Source organism: Molothrus ater, chromosome Z (assembly GCF_012460135.2).
Source record: "Molothrus ater isolate BHLD 08-10-18 breed brown headed cowbird chromosome Z, BPBGC_Mater_1.1, whole genome shotgun sequence".
Classification (NCBI taxonomy): Eukaryota; Metazoa; Chordata; class Aves; order Passeriformes; family Icteridae; genus Molothrus; species Molothrus ater.
Window position 1 is genome coordinate 32,372,405 of NC_050511.2, and position 22,589 is coordinate 32,394,993.

Sequence of the window (22,589 nt, forward strand, 5' to 3'; positions counted from 1 at the left end):
ACCTGAAATTATTAAAGATAATATAAGAAAAATGCATTTATAGTAGATAAAGCAAGATACAGACAATTTTTAAGATTGAATTATTTAGGACTCTGATTGTTTTAAGGACCACAGAGTTAGCTTCTGGAGACATTTCCAAGCGGAAAGTATAATGTTTTTAGATATGTCCAGTCTCAGTGTTACAGTGGTTACATGGATACATTATTTACATACTTTATTAGTAAAAAAATTATTTACAAGGACACTGTATGATTGCAATGTGGATTTTTGCATGGAGACTGGAGTGTGTTATAATTAATTCAAAGGAAAAAGAAAGAAAGGGTTACAGAATTCACAAAAAGCATGCAGTTGAGATTCAGACTGGCACACAGTGTGTGATAAAAATCAAATATGGAACATAATGGGACATATGGAAACATATCTTTTGTGCAGGGAAGGATGAATCACGAGTTCACAGCTGGAATTTATGTGGATCCTTATTTAGTGGAGCATCTGTAGCCACTGTTTAGCTACATTCCCACATCAACAACAAAACAGTGCCACAGAAGAGAACACATGCATCAAGCTCCAGCTGGTATCTGCGCCCACCACTCCTTTCTTTTCCCTGAAGCCACATTTAGTCCGTTTTCTTTTTACAGTTTGTAGGTGTATAAACATGCATATGTAAGTCAGTAAATAGAAAAAAAATGCCACACCTGACCACTGCTGGATTTTGGAAGGGATAGGGATGTGGTATAAAAAGGACAGGCTCAGAAAAAACCAAAAACAAACAGTCATTTAAAATCAGTCCCCTGTTTACAGTGTTACTTATGCATTTACAAATTTAGGTATTTCATTAACTTTACATGTTAGAAGAGTTTTATTTCAGTTTGGTATCATTAAAAAAGCCATTCAAAACATAAATTTCAAAACTCATAGGAATCATGATTTATTTGGGTTTCTTTGTAGATAACCAAATTTCAACTTCCTCTTTATAAAACTGCTTATGGATGGAATTGCTTTAACATTTTCACACCTGACTTTTTTATCTTCAGCATTAAAACAAAGCAATAAGTATTAGTAAAATAAAATAAGCATATGGAGAAAGACATAATTTTATGTCTAAGCCCTTTCATGCAACAGTTACATAAATATCAACTAAAGATGTTTAAATTTGGGTGAGTTTTGTTTTGGGTGTTTGTGATGTTTTCCTTTTTAACATCATTGCTGTCTATGCTATGAGTTAAATAATTTTCTTCCACTGCCTTCTGAAAGATTTCATAAATGAAGAAATAGATTAAGAAACCATACATTTTTATGCAAGATTAAAATTGCACTTTAAATTTTTAAAATGTATTAACTATCAGAGCTATTGAGCACTGAGTTATCAGAGGATTGTTTTTTTTAAACTAGATATACCACACAGTCTCTTGTAAGTGTATAATTAAAATTTTGAAGAATCTAGACTTTAAAGGTCATGCTTTTACAAATAATACATTATTTGAAACTAGAGTACAATTTGTTCCCCAAATTTTACTTTTACAATTATTTCTTCATTCAATATTTAACATGCTCCATCACAGAAGAAGCAAAACCTGAATTATGTTTTTCTTGAGGAAAGACAGTGAGCAAAACCCTCACAACAAGTCTGTGATTATAGAAGTATACTTGTATTGATTTCAATGAGAAAAGGACTAGGCACTTAAAATTACAATCTTCTAGTGTTGTAAAGGATTGGTTTTCCACAGAAAACCTTTGCATAAGCAGAAAATTTTGAGATACCTGGGGTTTCACCTATAATTGTGTACTGACATGGTGACTAACTCAATGAAGCTTTCACCACAAGAAAATAGATAGAAATTATTTTAAATAAATTTTCAGATGGGTCTGACAATGTTGAAAAAATACTAGCCCTGTTTATTATTGTCTGAATATTTTCCATATTCTCACCCATGTTCTAAACCCCAGCTTTTGCATCACTTCTTAGACAATCAGACTGGAAAGCCACTAATGAAACTACCCTCATAAAAAAAAAAATACATTAGCATGTGCACCAGCTTTATTTTTTCTCAATCTTTAATGAAAACAAAAAATGCCACTTTACAATAATTGCAATGCCAAAACTGGAGAAGTACCATTTTCTTTCAAATGAAAATTCACTCATGAGAGAGACTATACATTTGTCAAGTTCTTGTAAATAAATTATCTTGTAAATAAATTATCTAAACACTAATTTAATATTGCAGCTTATACAAACAATTTTTTGTAATATTTAGGGGAAACAATGTCTTCAGAATGCTGTATCTAAAGGTTAAAAAACCCCACATTTTCAACTAAATTTAAATGTTTCAGTTGTATTTCTTATTTATCCCTGCAGAGAAAAATCAACATCTCAGTAGGTTCCCGAGCAATATTTTAAGAGGTCTTTTGAAATAGTATAATAACATTCTATTTAGATTATTTTTGTCTTTTGTGACAAAATTATTTTGTTTTATAGGAGGAGGAAATCAAAGTATGAATACAGTGGATATTATACACTAGAACAAACACAGCCAGTCATACACATTTTACAAATTTAAAACAGCGTTTACTATTCAGCTGTCACTATTACAGTAGAAATCCAACTTTTTTTAAAGAATAGCACAATTATAAAAAAATGCTGTAGGTAAAATGTATGATAATAAGATCCCATGTCAGACAGACAGATGTCCCTTATTTCTATACATGAAAAAAAAAAATATAGGGTGAGTTGAGGGCTTTTTTCCTAGCAGAAAGGAAGCCATTGATAGACCCCAGGTTAAAATATATTTTCTTCTGATCTGGCCATTCACTCATTCCCTTTCTCTCTCTTCCCCTCTCCACCCTAAACTGAACTTCAACATTGCATTAACAATGGACTAGCGGATAGGAGGATCTATTAAAATGAGTAACTCACTGTGTAAGGTACTTCCTTTGCAGTATGCTCCATCTGCATGAAGCCAATGTTTTGGTGTGCTGTCTGCTGCTGTAACTGGTTCTCTCCCAGATATCAATGAAGCTGTGCATGCATTCTATTTTTTTTATGCAAATTATGGCTTTGGAGAGGTCATGTCTCAACACCACTGAATTAATAAGCAGCCAATCTGTGATATAAATAACATATTTAAAATCATCAATCAACTTTCAGATTATTACATTGTTTACAGAACATAATCAAAACTGCTAATGGGTAGTTCTCGCTGGGCATTTCTTTATGCCATTCTGCATGAAGATGCAGAAAAGCATATGAAAAAATCTCTTTCTGGAGAAGTTTGTAAAAAGAGCACTTTTCCTGCCATCTTTAAGAACATGAGCAATTAAAATGAGCTGTTTCATAAAACTGTTTGTACACCAATGTTTGAGTTACACTTGAGGAACAGTAATTCAGAAAACGGATTTCTGTTCAAGGCTTTGAAAGGTAAAAAAAAAAACCCTCTACTCCAAATCCTGAAAAAAATCCATAAATAAGCAAGATTATTTAATCATGAGCAAGATACAGAATCCCTACAATTTTCAGAACAAATAATAGAGTTTTTACAGTTATGTTTTTCCTGTTTTAGTCACAGTAAGCCAGAAGTTGGTTTTACTTTTCATACCTGCTTTCCACAATTCTTTCTTCTGCGCATTCTAATTTAAAAGAAAAACTAATATTAGATAAAGCAACACATAATTTGACAGCCTACCAGTTAAATTCTGACAGGGTCAATAAAATGAGAGCTTGCAGGAGTCCCAGATGAGGAACACTTTCATGAATGCCTCCATTGTGTAAACTCTCCGTATATCCTGCCTGCAAATGACAGTCATATGCCACCAGCTGCAGGAGGCATTCCAGCAATGTCAACTGCTGTGGGGCATTAAGGCAGGGTAGATGAGTTGGTACTTCTTAATATTTTTCCCTGGCTATTGTAAGAGCTGTCACACTTTACTCATTTAAGTTTTATTTTTTTAAAGACTAGACTGTTTGTTTAGAAATGTAAGAAAATATATAATTAAAGCCTTGCTAATGGAGCTCCTCATTTTAATAGTAGTTTTATTATATAAAGCCAGCTGGAAGCAATTATTTTTCCCTTGCATACTCTTCATTAGTTTTTACCTCCCTCCTCCCCAAGACATCTATTTCAGATGTTCTTATCAAATTTATGTATTTTAAAAAGTAAACTGTTCAGGGAACAAACAGCTACTAAAAGTTATGACACAAAGTGTGAAAACACATCCACTACTCAGAAAAACTCTGCTACCACTTCCGAGGAGACTGTTTTCCTATGAATTGCACTTTACAGATTGCCATAAAATTTTTAGAGAATTCCTGCAAGAAAGAAAAGGCACATTTTTAATTAAGAATTAACTCTGAACACAGTGATAGAGCTTTGTAGGTTTGATTTGAACAGCTTAATTTGCTTTTGAATAACTCACTGAAATCCAGTCTGATTTATTTTTGTCTACTAAGTCTGTGTGGAAAAAAATAGTATTCAAGTATTGCATGAGTTTAATTTTTCCCATTTTTCTTGATATTTTCTTTGTAAAATAAACATATTTGATATATTGAGACTACAAATACAATGAGGTTTTTTTTTCAAATATTAGCAATGCCTTGGTTAAGAAATTGTACAAAGTAGAGGTCAAATTGAAATGCTTTTCAGCATTTTCCATGTGATAATCCAGCAAATCACACATTTTTACCATGTTTTTTGCATGCAGACATACTAAAATAAAACAACACTGAACTCTCCATGTCAGCATTTACATTAAGCCATCCTTGGAAGTGATGCTTCTCCTCTCTGCCCCTTATGTCTTCCTACAGACCCTTATAATCAAGATTGCTTTAATTATTCAATTACTACCAAGAAGAGGTCTTCTTTTAATACATATTCAGATATAGATACAGAGGAAGAAAAACTGCAGGGAAAGAAAAATGAGGAAAGACATAAATAAATAAAGGGTATCAATAATGATCTATCATAAAATGACATTTTGCCGTTGTACTTCCGCAGGAGCCGCAACATCTCACAAGACATCCCTCTGAAAGCAGCAATAAAACTGCAGTACAGTACACAAGGTTTTGTATTCTGTGCAAGCAAAGGGCAATGAATATGCTAAAAGAAAATCAATCTGCATAAAAAGATCTGACAATAACATCTTCTGGTTTGTTTTTACACATATATATTTCTAATGAGAAAATAGAGAAGAAAGAACACTTTGGGAAGCCAAATTTTTATGTAAACCAAAATAATTCCTGTCAAAATGCTACCTTATCGATTAAATCACCCTTTATTGTTGCTATTTTTTCTTTGGAAAAGTTTGCAATTTCAGTTAGCAAAGAGTCCTGTAAATGTTTCTTCTACAATTTTTTTCATGTTGAATTACCCTGCCCAAATTTCATTCTGTGATTTCCGGTTGGAAAAATGCAAAAGTTCACCAACAAACAGAGAGCAACCATAACTTTGCACTGGTAGCTTCCAAGGTAACACACAAAAAACCTGAGCTTTCAGTAAAAGAGACATAAAGCCATATAGAGGCCCATAATGTCTAAAAGCTCACACCTGACCCAACTTTAACAGAGAACCTTGTTTAATTTCTGGATTTTAATAAACCAGGAAAGCAGGTTTAGATTTCCTTAAGAAAGTGCAATAGCTCTTTTACTTTTTTTTTAATTTTGTTCCTTTCCTTGGTGTCTAAGAAATAGAAGAGATTAAAATACACAAGAGCAACCTTCTCTACCACCACAGAATCTTGTCTTGCAAAATACCTGCACATTTAGCTCCATAAAAGTTACGCATGTACAGAAGGCTTATAGAATTGAGCTCTGCTTACAGCTTGCTCTGAAGGCTAGCACACTGCTATCTGTGATTCTGTACGTAAACTATATGTTGTCCTTGATGCATGACAGAGCCTTCAATGACATGAATGGAAAACACATGCTTAGGTCACAGTGAGGATGTGATCCTTTATATTCTGTTTTCTTCTTACTAGCACACCAAGTGTTGAATTGTTCAGATGAAAAGAACTAAACTGTTCAAAGCTAGAAGTATTGCATTTTAAAGACACCAATCTTTAAGGAATACACTAAAGAATACACATGATGAGATTCAGGTAATCTATCTCTTTCCCTAGAATTCTGGTAAAATAAATTTTGAAAAGAAATACCACAAATAAACAAATTGTGTTCATTTAGGTGTGTCTTGTTGTTCCCTGGGTTGTTAAAAACTACTGAGGAAAACAATTAAAACACTGTTTTCAACATTAATTACAGTAGCTATCACAAAAAATAGACAGGCATTTACCACGTCACTCAACTTCCTTTATAAGGGAAATAGTCCAAATCCCACAGGTAGGCAGACTGCAGCACAAATCTCTACTGGTGTATTTGTGTTGTGGTCCATTTTCAGATAAAAACCACCTCAAATAGTACAGTAAGTTTACCTGCCACTTACAGTACATTTCAACTTTAATGACAAGCTCAGAATAAATTTTCTCACTTTCCATAAAACTTCTTGAAGTACCGCTTATTATTCACTTTGTAAGAGCAGATTGCTGAGTTCTGTGTGGTGCATGGGAGGGAACAGCACGATCGTAATCATGACATTTTCTTTTCTGAACTCCCATGTTCTCTAAGTGGCAGATGACACTCTCCTTTCCTTTGCACAAGTGCACAGATACGCATCATCAGTAGAGGATGGGGATGCAATGGCTTCCCGAGAGAGTCAGAATAGCATCAATGGTATACTGTTGGCAAGTTCACACTGATCAAAGCAATTCTGAGATGCTCACCTCCCCACCCTCCAAAAGAGATGGCCTTTCTGTGACAAAATATTGTGTGACACAGTCATGTAAGTGGCACTGTTTTCTCTGTCAGTGAACTAAAATAATTTAGAAAACAGTTGTCAAGTATTTCAATAAAGGAAAGGAGGTATTAGGGCATTACGATAATGAGTGGGGTGAAGAGTAAAGCAACAGATGCCTGTCCATTGGCTGATGTACAATCTTGGACATTTGTTACACAGACTAATGTTAAACTAAAGAATACATTTTAACTCACTGAAAAACTGTACATAAACACACAGAAATTCATTATATAAAAATACTTTTTAAGTTTACTCTTTTCTACAGGTCAGCCGGGCATAAAATAAACCCCTTGATCAGAGTTTCTCTAGATGCTGAAATTTTGCCTTTACACTCTCTGAATTATAGCAAAAAGCTGCATTACTGGTTCTCTTTCTGAACTAAATGATTGAGACAGTAACAGTGGAATTCTCCCTTTCTCCCTCTTCTCTGTTTCAGCCTTCTCCTGTTTGAGCCAGCATGATTCATCACCTCCTGGGTATACTAGGAGCCCCAAGTTTGGAAATTCTTCTAAACTGTGAAGAAACATTAGTCTACAAAGCAAATCCTTTTACAATAGCACAAGCACTATTGTTCAAAAAAAATAACTGAGCAAAGGAAGCTACACACACAGCATAGGTTTTGAGCATTTCTAGTAAGAAGCAAATGCTCTTTAAAGCTTTTGTTTCTGATTCTACTTTATGACGGCAGTTCTGTATCAGTGAACAGGGTGTTCCTTAGCAATCAGCACAGTGTCACAATGACCTGGCAAATGCGAATGCTTTCACTATCACTACAGTCCTTGCAATCTTGCCTCAGCTGTGACCCATTCACTTTTGCCCCAACTTCACTAAGATGCCTTACTCAGCATCTAATTAGTTAGGGAAGATTTGCCTTGGCTCTTAACCCTGACACAAGAGCAGGAGACTCTGCTGCTGTTTGATACCAAATCTGTTCTGTCACTACATTAATCAAATCCCTATAAAACTATACATGAATAAATAACTACTAAAATAGAAATAAAAAAATATGAAACTGTGTATTTTAAATTGTTAAACACTAGTACTTATTGCATAATATATATTTAAACATGTGATTTAATATGCTTCAATGATTCATGCAGATTTTACAATGTTGTGCATACATATCTCAAAGCTCTGACAGTGTTAGCACATCATCAACAGATATAGAATGGCTCAAATATGTTCAAACACTGTATATGTATATGTTCAAGATTAATATGTATAGAAAAGAATAGGAAACAATGTGCTGTATTTTAGTTCTCCTTTAAATGCTGAACACAGTGAGAGAAGCTGTTAAAATGGAGTTTTTACTTTTGATCATGTATCATGCACATAGCTATGTATCTATCATTGCATGTACTTGTATGTCTAGTTGTCTATGCTACACAAAACATCCTGCATTTTTGTCAGGTACAATATCTCCCAATGTTTCTATTCTGAGGTATATTTGAAACAGCAAGAAATTCTTAAGGCAAATATTTTTGATTTGATAAAAGGACAAGTACATGTTTAAACCATGCTTTACCAAAATACCCAAAAAAATTAAAGCAAGTGTCTGAAATAAGACAATGTAACCGATAAATCTTCTAAATTCATATTAGCAAGTGAACTCAATCACAAACAGCATAAAAAAGGAGTAAACCCCACCAGGGCTCAGCTATTCTTTAGAATGGTGTGACATATATATAAAATTAAAAGATTATTATATTTGCTGATTCTTACAAAGGTGATTGTTAGCTACTTTAAGCTATGAAATGCGTTTTACCAAAGCCTATCTTCCTCTCAAAATGTTCATAGTAAATCAATGTATGGTATTACAGCCTGTTGTCAAATTAAGTTTGAACTCTTTTCACATGTACGTAGTTATATGCTACAGTAAAACAGTTAATTACTTAATAAATGTTAAAATTGCATACAACCTCTATGACCAGCAACCCGGAAACATTTAAAAAGCTTTCACCTTCAATCCATTAGACATTACACTACTCTCCTATTTTTAAATACAGGTTCAATAAACAGTTTATGTGCCTATGCCTATATCAATGCTAGGAACTATCAGATGCAGGAATACAAGCACAGCTCAAAACAGGCAGTGCATGTTGTCTGCAATTTAATACTTCTAATAATATAAGTGCATACTCCACATATTATAAGTATTATTTAGTTTTCCTTGGAATAAGCATGCATTTATGCAAGGAAAAAAAGCTGCATTTACTGTACCATATCTCTTGTGAACAGATGCGTCTATATTAATATACATCATTGATTTAATTTTTCGTTTTCTTGGCTTCTCGCTCACCTATCTAGAAGTGATTTCTCTGGTGATAACTAACACATCATGCTAATGAGAGAATCTAATGTACAATAGAGAAATGTCACTACTAATAATATTTGCATGAAGTTAAATAAAGCAACTGTAAGAGAATGTCAGACAGTTGTTCTTTAATAAGATACAGTTACACAATGAAATTATGTTGTTAATTTTGTTACATCATTGAGTGAATCCTAAATTACAATATAATGATGTACAGATCCATTTATAATTCTGTATACTGCTTTTTCACTCTCATGTTGAAAATAGCTTCTGGAAAGGCTATTACCTTTTTATCTGAAATGGATTAAGCATACCTTTTTCTCAACAAAAAGGTGGATGGTTCTGGCATTTTGTGTCACTGTGGGTTACAGCCATTTCTCTTACAGTGTCATTTCTGAAATGACTTTTAAGTATTTTAGAACATTACAGCCCTTAAGGTAAGTGGATGAAGAAAAATGGCATTTCTTATTCTGACCAATGCACAAAACATTTATGAAAGCAGACAATCACAAAAGCCTGTTTTTTGTTTTTTTTTTTTAATCAATCAAGCCCAGACCTTCTTTTCTGTTGTTAACAACTCCTTGCCAGAACTAGAATGGGCAGTGCGTGCCCTGGACCTAACCAGATGAGCATGGAAAAGAAGCCAAGGGTTTCTGCTCATTCTCGACCTGTCACTGATCAAAGTGACCCAAAGAAGCACTCCTTTTTAAAAGTTAAGATTTACGCCCCTTGAGGTTATCAGACATTCTTCTGTATACAGAAAGGATGACCCCTTTCAAGCAAATCACAGACTTTTACATTGACAAAAGGTACATAGGTAAAACAATGCAGTCAAGTGGCCATGTCATAAACTTCTCACAGGTAATTTAGGATAGTATTCCTTTTCCCCTCTCACCCCACCAAAATCTAAATGCACTCTGGAATGTGGAGATACCATTTTTTATGCTTTCATTTGCGAACGAAAATAGTCCAAAAGTAAGTACCATCACACTTGTTTTCAATAGCCCAAACTTGTACAATCAATCCTAATTTTTCTAAGACACATATCACAATGAAGTTGATTTTATTCTGAGGAAAGTTATTCACTCCTATATTATGCAAATAGCAATGCAGTGTGAGTTGAGAGGTAAGAGGAGGGAAGAATTGAAAGGTTTTGTTTTATTTTAAATAAATCTTGCTATGCTTCAATTTTTCCACTAAAAACCTGCTTGAGATTAAGTTACAGTTCCAAGGAAAAGTGATGGTGCTCAGAGTTTGTTTGCTTCTAAAAATATGTGGAAAAGCAGCATTACACTTAGAAATTTTAAAGACAAATATCCCTAGCATTACTGTGTATAGCTGGAAAAGTTTCACTAAACAGTTCTTTCAAACCATGCCAAACTTTGCTTGCAACTTATGCACATTTCATAACTTCATGTTATTTGTACTCGTGAAAACAATTTTTGTTAAAGCATAGGAAAAGTTGAAAAAATACTTACATTTCCAGAAGATGGACTGAAAATAATTGACTAGCAAATGAATGAAAATAGATAATAGAAAACAATATTCAAAATTTTAGTGATTTACAAAGAAACACTGGAAGTTAGACACAAATTCGCAACTGCACTTGCACACTGTATGTGCAAGCCAGCAAGTTACAACAGTCCCAACAAATCAGAAATTTAAGGCAAAAATGCTATCATTAAAGAGGGGAGAAATGAATTTAGCAAAATAATTTATCCTCCTTTTAAAAGCATGATGAAAGCATATTTGCACTGGATCTGTTTAGCACATGATAAACAAACAAACAAAATATGACAAGGAGATTAACAAGTATACAAATGTGTCATGAGCAGACTTTTAAGAAATAAATCTGTTCGATGTTACCACCTTTTCAGTGCTACTGTGTATGTATGCCAATTTACACTGATGCAGCATCTACCACACATTTAGTCATTTAGTACATTACTTCTCACTTTCTATACAGAATATATGAGCATTCATGTTCAATAGTGTACAAAATCCAGTTAATATTCAAGAATTAGTACATAAAAATATTATTTAAAAAGAAAAATGGCAACCAAATAGCCTAGCTTAAGTGCATACATATTTGGTCTGGTTTAATAAGCTAGTTGTCTCAAATTATTTTACCCCCTTACACCTTGTGATGCTCTTTTATTTAGTTTTGTTTTCTTTCTTTGTCAGTGTTGAACATTTTCTGGTATTTAAAAGACCACACAGTCTAAATCTGTTGAAAAAGATCTAATACTAAACAGGCACTCTAGTGCTATCTATGTGGTTCAATCATCATTTATTAATTGATTGTTATCTGGATCTAGTTATGTTAACTCTTTTGTGGCTGAAATGTAAAGAACCTTTCCTCCACCCCTAAAATTTAATCTGACTTTTTGCTAAAAGAATACAGCAGGTAATTAGGATAACTGCTTTCCATGCCATTGCCTAATATCAGTGAAACCAAACATGTTATGTATCACAGACAGGCATAGAGCTGATAATGTTTGTAAGCAGTGCGGTAGCAATTCACACTTCCTAGTGCCAAGCAGTGTTTTTGAAATGTGCATCTCTACCAGGAAATGAACTTTCTTACTTTCAAGAATGGGAAATTGAACAGAGTTGCTTATTTGCCTTACGTTGATTACATTCTATACCAGCATACTGTATCAGCAGTAATCAGGGTCCCTCTACAGGATATATCAAAATATTCCTTATTCAAATGCCTTCATCCTGTCCTGAGCTATACTGCTTAAATGGTCACCCATAGACAACCGCTATTGGTTAAAAACTATCTGCTTTTGAGTTTTTCTTGGATTTAAAGTTGTTTTTTTTTTTAATATTAAAATATTGTTTTATGGTCAGTATTCAGGCATGCTTTGTTCCTTTAGACTAGAAAAACCTATTTACTTTCCCTCTCTTTTCTTATGGTACAACGCCTCTCAGGTAAATTAATTAATTCGATTTTGTATCCAGCATTAAAAGAAAGTCAAATATTACTACAAAAATGTATTAACTCCTCTTCTGGCTAACACAATATTTCAATTATTATCCATCAGTGTCAGACCATAACTGGAAACTAGTTTTCAGAAGGGGAAAACATCTCCTGGTCGGGAGTCACCCTGTTAAAAACCTCCAGGTTGAACTTCCCTCCCCTGCTTGAGCCCCATCCAAGCTGAAAGTTTGTCCCTCTCTTTTTTCTTTTTTTTTCTCTCCTTTTTTTCCCCCTTTTTTTTTTTAATCCCTTTTCCCTTCCCCTTCACCCAGAAGAGCCAAGCAATTGTGCAAAATTTACTGTAACACACAAGGCGCGTATCACCAAGTGCATGGTACAGAGACACTGGCTCCTGTGATTAATTATCAGTTATAACTGGCCTTGCAGTAACATTTTCGCTTTCCCGTCAGAACCGGCATACCAAGCTGCCTTAAACGCGGCCCCCGGTGAAGGAGCAGCTCTGGGGAGGACGCCAAGGCTCAGCTCCGCAGAGAGAGGGGGAGCGAGAGAGGGAGCAAGCGGGGAGAGGGAGCGGGAGAAGAGAGACCCGAGGACTGAAACTGTCTCCTCTAACGACCCTCAGCTCCGTGCTGGCAGCAGCTCCAGCAGGACAGCTCATCGCTCCTTCCCCCTGAATAAAACTGTGTTCTGCCACATGAAGTCAATTATGCCGTTCTGAGGGGCTCCCTAAATTTAGTATCAGTTTGATTTTGGGGGCTTATGCACTCAGGAAGAAAAAGGAGTTTTCCTGGGATAGTAGATACTTTTATTTATGGGACGGGGGGATAGCAAAGGGGAAAATGCTGGAACAAAACAAAAGCAAAGAAAGAAAGAAAAACAATCTTACTCAGAGCAAAGCTCCATTTGGAAACTTTAAAACAAATGCTCTGCTTTTACTTAAGGCTTTAATATTTTTTCTTCTTTTAAAAAGGAGCCCTTAGGGAAGAAATGAAGTAACCATGCACATTCCAATGACATAGTTATGACAGTTCAGAGGCTAACTATGTAGTGATGAATGAAACAAAAATGAAATGTGGAAAGAAAGAGAAAAAGGAGGGGGGGAAAAAGCACAAAAATTCCATGTTTTAAAATAAACGAAAGTAACGTACCTGTTGGGACATTCTGAATAAGAGGTTAGTGTCAGTGTTCTGCCATGTCCCCATGAAACCAGAGTCGGTCGCTGCCGTTCTTGTTCCGAACTGCATGGAGTTGTCAGTGCAGGAGTCTCTTAAAGTCAAGTCTCTTGCCCTCTTTCGCTCTCTGTGTCTCTGTGTGTGTCTGTCTCTCACATCCACTTCTGCCTCTTCTGACTGAAAAGTGAAGGTGGATTTTTTGAGCCTCTTGGCAGCGAGTAGCAGGAGTGTAGTGTAGTTAAGAAGCTAGCTGCACTCTGCATTTCATTTGGGAAGGGGGGATTCAGGGGAGAGGGTCAGAGCTTCTTTCGCACCTTCAGCAGAGAGACCCCTATCATTTATGCATAGATTGTGACTCCCCAAGCTCGCCTTTGCTCAGTTTAACAGCTGCCTGTCAGGTGTGCATGCAGCACTAAGGAGACCCAACCATCAGCTTCAAACTCTCAGCCACTGGATGTCATTGGATAGCAGAGCAAAGAGTCAACTGCACTGCTCCACTGTCAGGCACCAAATGACATCCTGCACTAACCCTTCAGTCTACAGATACACAGATACACACACACGCACATTCTGTCTAAGAAGCACAATGATTAGAGTGAATTGGGAGGAAAAAAAAGGCTGTGGCCCTTTCTCTGTCTTTCTCTGTTTTTTCTCAACAATGCTGTCATGTACAGCATGTTATATCTGACACTTGCCTACCACACAGGATTAGCAAATCCAAAGAAAAAGAAAAGAAAAAAAAGAAAAAGCGAGAAAGCAAGCAATTAAATACATTCAATATTAACTTACACATAAAACATAAAAGTTGGCCTGATTATTTTCTAAATACTAGTCAGAAAAGAATTGCAGAAGTTAGCTTCTATCCCAAAAGAAACTCTTACCCAAGAGGGGAAAAAAGACATGATCCAACTTCTTTTGAAATAAAACTAGAAAGTCACACAGTCATTTCATCTCTCACACCCCTCTCTCTTGTTGCCCACTGCTAAGAGTCTTAAGCAGAATCGAGAGCAAGAAAGGATGGAAAAAATGACAAAGCTAGCCTTTCCTTTCCCTCCCCCAAAAGATCAAAAGTAGTTTTTTAGGTTTTTTTTTTTTTTTAAGAAGCTGGTTGAAGCAGATACAATACACCTTTCAAATAGTAAAGAACAAAGAAATTAACCACAGCAAAAAAGAATCTGGTCCCACACAGCTAAAAAGTAATGCAAAAAAACCAATGTTTTTCCTTTAAGATCTCCTGTACTTAAGGTACAGTACTATACATCAAGTTAAATAATACTATTGCAATACTGCTCTTAATTACAAAGGCTTTCTAAAATTAATCTCATTTGAAAAATTCTCTTACCCATTTCATCCTTTATATACAGAAATCATAACTCTGCAAAAACTTCATAAATAAAACAAAATTCATGCAACCTTATAAAAAATGGCCAGAGTTTAAAAAACAAAACAAAAAAAAAAGGTATCCTTTCCAACATAAGGAACATTCATCTTCTAATAAAATCTACAAATTTAGGAGGACAAATGTACCACTCACTGCTTTTTTCTTAACTCAGGAATAACAATAAACCTCACTCTCTGAAACAACAAAAGAAACAGAAGAGAGCTTCAGTGGCAGCTCTGTGTCATTAGTGTGCAATGAGAAAAGATGAGAAGATGTACACTATGTTGACACAAATGTGCCTTCCCCTCTAGACCCTACATCTCTTGAAAGCTTTTCTGTTAAACTTTCCTTCAGTTCAGCACCATTAAGTACAAAAAAAAAAAAGTCTCAGAAGCAGCAAATTCAATATCCAAGAAGAAACAAGGAAGAACCCCAAGAACTGTTGCTTTAAAATATATTAAGTCCACTTGTGGTCAATAAAAATATTCTCTACTGGGGAGGGGAAAATGACACTTAGGAGTCAATTGTACCAACAGTGGCTGTACCTTTACAGCTAGCTATTAGCCCCTCCAACTCCCTCTAAAATTTGCCAGCCTCTTCATTTCTGAAGTGGCACTCAGTGCCTCAGTCAAGCTGCATGCTCAGCTTCTGACCTTCCCACTAATGGCTGTTATTTGTGGGAGGCTTAAGGACACTGTCAATAGCAAGCTTCCTCCTCTCCGTTCTGCATCTCTTGTGTGCTCTCGCTCACAGTCTTTATCTCCATCTCTTACCCACTCCCCCCCCCTCCCCCTGCATCGTTTTCCTGTCCTGCAGTCCTCTCCTCTCCCAGAGAATAAAAAAACCACCCCCACACCCACATCCATGCACACACGCATGCATGCGTGTGCACACAAACACACAAAATCAACTGGAGTGCAGCAGCAAGCACCTGCAGTAATAGACTCTTTTATTAAAACTGTTATTCTGCAAGACTTGAAATTCCCAGTGGATCGGGCCATGTCAAAGCCGATATAATTAACTAGAGGCTCAGCAACGGATCAATTACCAGACAAGCAAGTGATAGTGAAATCAATGAAAGATCATCAGCCACATTATCAGTGTTGCAACTCATTAGGGTAAAACTGAGAAATGTGCTCAAAGCCAGCCCAAGCAAGGTGGCATTACAAAACAAAGGGCTAATTTGGAGACCCTGCTGTGAACAATCTGTAACAGAATTAGCCTTTTTTTCCCCTAAACTGCAGAGCTAAGTAACGAAATGTGACAGACTGAGAGAAGCAGTTTATTAAGACACCAACTCCAAGTTTATTTAGTTCATAAACTCTCTCCTAGAAAATCAATACAGTCTGTACAGGGTTATTAGGCTGACTAGCTAATACATCCAAATCTGGTCTTCCCAAGCAGAAATCTTGGCCAGAATGATACAACCTTAGAAGAAATCTAAGCTCATTCATATCACTGTATCAAAGGAGGACTATCATTTAATTGTCAAATGTGTGACTTCTACATCCCAGCTTCAGAACGTTTTCAAAAAGATATATTCCCCCCACCCCCCCCCAACCCCACTAACATGACAGAGAAGAAACAAAATTTATTCTGTCAGACCCAGTCCAGCTCAGGTCATCCTTAAATTTAGTGTCTCTACTGCATCTTGCTTGGCAAAATAATGCCAGCACAGAAAAACCAAAACAAGAAATACTGAATTCAAGAAAACAAGAAATCCCTGAATTTCAAACAGGGATATGAAAAGTAGCAGTCAATAAGGAGATAAAAGTAACCAAGCAGGAAAAATACAACAGAAGCCAACCTCCTCAAGTAGCAGTTTAAGCCTCACCTAACTGTACAGCAATGAGTTTGGGGATTGGGGTGAAAAGGGCGAAAGGAGGGAGGGTAGAAAGAAAAGAAGGAGAGGAGGAAAAAAAAAAAAAAAACAAACCAACAAACCCCACAACTTTAGTATACAAGTCTGGCACAAACTAAGCATTTTCTCTCCTCTTTGGCTAGCTCATATGAGAATCTGAAACACTATAGTCAACGTAAGGGCTCTAAAAGAATTTGAAAAAATCCTTTTAAAAGCATTTAAAAAATATCTCATTTTCAATAGATTTTTAATCAGGGAGTATGTTCTGCAAGTATTTTACTGCTATCCAATGGCATTTGTGCTGACAGATAAAAGGATCTGTGGAATTATTTTACATTTTCACCTCCTGGGAATATCCAGATGCTGAATAGAAGAGGTGCCTACAGAATCCACGTTCTAATGGAACTTAAAACAGAGTGCAGTTGCAGTTGTCTGCTTGTGTTTTTTGAAAGGACTGTATGTGGTGTTAAGGGTATTTTATTCTTTTCCTTTTAAATAATACTTATTACTTACTTTCAAAGACAATTACATTATATGCATGACTTTCTGAATCGTTTAAAAATATAATTTGTTGATTTCATCTCTCCTCTGAAAACTACTGGTACAGAAATGCACCATATGGCAAGAAAGGATAGGAAAGGTGATTACAGAAAATCCAGGTGATGCCAAGAAGAAAATCTAGCCAGCAGAATATGCTATATAATGTATATGTATCCTACTTTTTTCTAATTTCCATTACTCTGACAGTTTAAGTGTTAATTAGTTCAAAGGGTTAATGCAAATAGTTCAAAATGACTAAACATTGAAAAAATATTTTCTTCTTTTTGTTCCAATTATTCTCTATTATTAATTAAGCTGTTAAAACATGCAACAGTTACTATCTCCTTAATGTTCAATAATATGTAAACTCTTTAAAGAGATTTTTGTTCCACGTCTCTGCTTTAGATATTAATCAAGAAAATAATTACAGAGGAATTTAGTAAAAAAAATCTACATGCATATAACTATGTACTGTACATGTACGTTCAACGAGGTCCAATTAGTTGGAAAGAATTTGCATTTCAGTTAGTATGAGCTAACAAGACTGTAGGGAGACAATGTGATTCTACTCGCAGGGCAAGAAAGAATGGTGTTTTTCTGTAAGCATTAATTCCCATAACTGATCATTTTAAAATGTTACTGATCTTTACAGTATTTGTTTTTCAAACATCTAGGAGTTCAGTATAAATGTTTATATTAACTGTACATGAAGCAGTGTCCCCGAGACGACTCCTGGGGAAAAAAAAAGATAAAACACTGAGCAGAGATTTATTATTTCTCTTAATTTAGTTTTTGCAATTCTATTTAAAGATAAAAAGCAATCGATTATTCCAAAGGAGAGGTCCTTATATTTGATGTTCATTCACTGGATTCATCAAAGTCACCAGGAGAAGATTTAGAAAACTTTGTCTTTTTATACAAATGTACCAATCTTCAATAATAATGATAGATACTCCCACCATACACAGTTACTGAACTTCTCTCCTAAGTGTCTCTACCCTCAACCAGTTTACTGTCTAGTACCTGTAACTCCCAGAGTTCATTTGGCTGCAGATATTAACAGTTTCTCTAATTTGTAATGACAGCAAACTGGCCTTTGCTCTTCCCACATTCACTATTCATTTCTAGGCTTGGTTAAGTAGATAGCTGGGTTAAAGATCAGTGGTTTTTCATGTGACACATTCTGCTATTCATCTAACAGCTCATCAGGACAAAACTGTCCCTGTTCTTGCCAAAATAATGAAAATGGTCCTCTACATCGCATGACAATCAGCCCTTGCTTGTGCTGAAACAACTAAGCTTATATAGTTGGGGTTGTTTTAAAGACATGTTGGAGCTAACTATTCCACATTGCCTCCAAAAAAGTATATATTTGACCAAGTATGAAATAATTCTTCTCCTTAATGTGTAAGCAGGGACTGTAACAATCACATTAAATACTTTATCCATGGATAACAATGAAGTTGTGAATTGTGTCCTATCAGGAATATTATCTCATACTTGAAAATTATGCAAAGCCATCTTGATGCTCATATTCAAAGAAGTGGTGAATCACCCGTGGTAATGTCATTCTTTATCAACTCCTTCTCCCTAAGAATTATATAAGGGACTCACTCTGCAACATCTGTTTGACTCTATGAAATGTTAACAGATGTCTAAAATGAAAAAAGAAGAAGGCAGAGGGGATAATAAAAGAAACCTCCTCTGAACAGATAATCCACCCAAATTTCCACATTCTAAAGAAAAAATATTGACAGCACTGTATTGTCTCTGAGACCTGTCATCCTTACTTTGTAAAACATTTTTCTGTAAGTTTTAATAGGCACCTTCTGATTTTCAGCCAAAATGCATTGGACTGATTATGTCATCATGCAACAATGAGACTGAATTTCTTTAAGTCCCCTGCCCTGTGTTCCAAATGTCCTTGCTGAATCCTTCTCTATCTTATCTAAACTATTGTGCATTTATGAATCTGGTTTTCACTTTGATTTGTAAGTGTCCACATCTATATTTTACATCTCTTCTTTTGTTTTGGTTTTGGTTGTTTTGGTTTTTTGCTGTTTGTTTGGTTTTTTGTTAGGAAGAATTTTCAAGTTGAACTGAAGCATGGCAAAACCTCAACTGAATTTTTGCTTTAATTAAAAATCATATTTTCAAACACTATTTACTCTAAATTGGTTATTCAGCCTTTTCTTTAGTATGTGATGTGACAGGACACTTATCCTCAAAGACAACTTTTGATCATGAGTCTTTCTGTTATGAGCTGTAGTTCCTAGCAAGCTGTCACACTGCAACTAATCCTAGTCACATCTTTGCCAAACTAAGTATCAGCATTCCATACCACAGAGCCCTTATGGAGACATGGCACTAGCAAACATAAGGGGAAAACTGTGACCTATTGCTGGCAGATAAAACATCAAACAGAGATTATCGTGATCTTAGTCATGCAGATGCCACATTTTAGCAAGTAAAAGAAAAAAAAGAAAAGTGAAATCCAGAAAAGTAAGCACACTGAGAAGACAATTACATCTATGTATGTTGTCCTTGAGTATGTAACATGATGTTGGAGACTACTTGCTGGTTTGAGGGGGAAGAACATAAATATGGCAGATATTACAAAAACTAGAGGAAAGCTCTTGTAATCTTAAAGTGATTAGTAACACACAAGTTTGATTTCTTGTTTTTCTTTGGTTGTGGGGTGTTTTGTTTCATTTTGTTTGTTTGTGGGTTTGTTTGGTTTGGGTTTTTTATTTAAACAAGCCAATATTGGAAGTTCAGGCCACCTGCAACTCCTTTTTATAGGGAGCTCACATCTATGTTTCTCTACTTTGTAAGGGAGATGTGTCAAATATATTAATTTGTCTGCTCAACAACAGAGGAGTACACATGTGAAGCAGAAGGAACCAAAGAATCACAATTACAGTAGCTACGCATAAATAAGTGAAAAATGCAGGTGAAATGGAAGATGCAAAAGGTTAGAAAAATAAATAACTTGATAAAAACAAACATAATGCCAAGTTATAGCAGTTTGCTGAATATACCAATTAAATCTCGGAAGTGATTAGTTGCTGTTTAAAAGGTATTCTCCACATGAGCATGGCTTTCAACTAGTAATAATCACTACATATATATGGATAAAGCAATAAACAAAAAAAAGTCCATGCTTTTCTCAAAAGAATTTTACATGTCCAGCAAAAATTTGGCGCAAACTCCTTAATTTGCAGGCAGGTAAACAGGGCAGCTTGTTCAGCACATATGGCAGTTTCACATCCATTCTTCATGACACATCAGTGGTTTTTTCAGTGTCTTTTTCTGACAAGAAACTATCTATTTATTACTTAATTGTTTACAGCAAATGGTAATAGATAACAATGTTAAGGTATGAGAATCTGGTTCAAAGCAGAGTAGATGCAAAAGACTTTGATTTAAACTGTGCATTTAATGAACTGTCCATATAACTCATCACTGAAATAATAGTGGTATTTAGTCATTCTGTTTTGATTTAGCAGAATTAAGCAGACAGAGGACACCTGACATGCCATATAATATAGGAAGTTGTATAACACAAAAAATAATTGTATTTCACCTTTAAAATAAAATATTTCAAAACCAGTTGTATCTGCTGGAACTTAAGTTCAAAATTCAACAGGAATATTACCAAGCTCACAGCAATGGTTAAAAAAACCCACATCAACCTCATTTATGTAAATCATTGAGAAAAACAATTCAAACACTTCAGTCTGAAAAACCTCACATTTACATAGGTTTACATCCACAGATTATTGCTATATTATTATACAGGTATACTATTATATTAAAGTATCCTTCAGCTATTGATTATCTGTGTTAAGCAAGGTTTATTGTTTTAATAATAAACTCTGAAACTTTATTTTCTGAAAAACAACCTAAAACTGTGGAAATTGTCCATTGGATGCTAGCTTAGTACAAGACCTTTACAAAGCGATTTATTCTTTGGTAGCTAATTTCATTACTCTCATCCTTTTAGTAAACTGTCTATAAAAAGCAAGGCCTTTGGATCCCACAACAGCCTAAAGGGCTTAAGTGTAGGCTAAGTTTATGATCTAATTACTTCATAGTATAATCCATTGTGCCATTTCCTAGTTGCAATTATTTGGTGTCTAAAAAATAAGTCTGTCATAATTAAATAATTAAAATTACCTAAAAAGGAGAGGGGACGGGTTGGTAGCATATAGAACAGCTGAATATTAGATAGCTGAAAAGACACTGCATGCACAAATGCAAGACTGAATTAAGAGCAGCTATTTTTTTCTAATTACTGACTCATTCACAGTACACAGAATTGCCTGAACTGCCCAGTGTCCTACTATCTCTCTGGACAATTAGGAAAAGCTGCATTAGTAAGAACTCAGCATTCTCTGTCTCACTTCTCTCTGGAGAACTGGGGAAATGATGAGCTCCATCACCTGGCCAGCAGCAGCAGCAGCCACAAAGTCACCTCAGGGACTTGGACGAAGAGATTCATCTGCAGCCTTGGCAGCGACTGAAGTATGCCTTACTAACAGACAGTCACACGACCACACACTGGCACAAGGTCCTTTCATTAAGAGCTGTTGTCTAAGTGACCTGTCACAGAGTTTCATAAAGCAGCATTAATACTGTGGGTCAAAATGAGATTGATCTTTGAGCTCCGTGGTCTCCTGTTGACAACAGTGCATTATAAAACCAATACTAAATACTTTATAAACAGGTCTCTCCTCTAGTGTATTAGAGGAACGGAGCATATTTCATGCCCTATAGTTAGATAGCCACATATCCATCAGACAATTAAATAATTTATAAGATACTCAGAAGTGCAATAAGACTCAATAAACTTTTAAATACTTACAAGCTACTATTTTGTTTGAAAACATACCAAAACCAACCAACCAAGCAAAAAACTCTGCTCACCTAATGAGTACAGAACATCAGTAAAACTCAGGTCTTATAATATCTTTTCACGTGAAATATCCTCATTGCACACACACACACACACACACACAAAAAAAAATCCAGCTCTTCACTCAGTTAAAAAAAAAAAAAAAAGAAAACTTAATTGCTTTGAAAATATTTGACGAGTTTCCTACATTATTACTTTCATTACTTTATATTTCAGCTTCCTCTGCTTGGCATCAGACTGGTTTTTTGTCCTTTTGTATACTCTGGCCAACATGGCTGCAAGAACCTTCTCCTCTGCAATGCCTGCCATCTGGAACCACCGTGCTGCATTTCTCTCCCTAATTCTCCATCTATTTTCAGCCTTCATCTGGAAACAATATGTCTCTGTTCTCATGTCTGGGTCTCTTAACTTCTAGTAAAAAGGCAAAAAAACTTTTAACTTTATTAACTCTGCATAGTGTTTTGGAGATAAATTTTGTGCAAAAGATACTATACAAAGCCATTTCTTTATTAAATCACACAACTGCAGGGGCAGAATTTACAATAAAAAGTGATCTAGAAATACTTCCTATTCTGTTAAATTTAATATACAAGGCTGTGTGAATTTCTTAAGAAATG

General features: G+C 35.3%; 1 protein-coding gene across 2 annotated transcripts in view; it reads right to left on the reverse strand.

Moving 5' to 3' along the window:
• The window catches only part of BNC2 (basonuclin 2), a 230,050-nt gene extending 216,691 nt beyond the window's left edge, over window positions 1–13,359 (reverse strand). The window contains exon 1 of one of the 2 annotated variants that reach the window (XM_036403395.2): window positions 13,249–13,359. In XM_036403395.2, the coding sequence (XP_036259288.2) occupies window positions 13,249–13,344 (96 nt within the window). In that variant the 5' untranslated portion in view covers window positions 13,345–13,359. Of the gene's footprint in view, window positions 1–13,244 lie in introns of both variants that reach the window. The other variant, XM_036403396.1, reaches the window with a different exon arrangement.
• Between the last annotated feature and the right edge of the window lie 9,230 nt (window positions 13,360–22,589).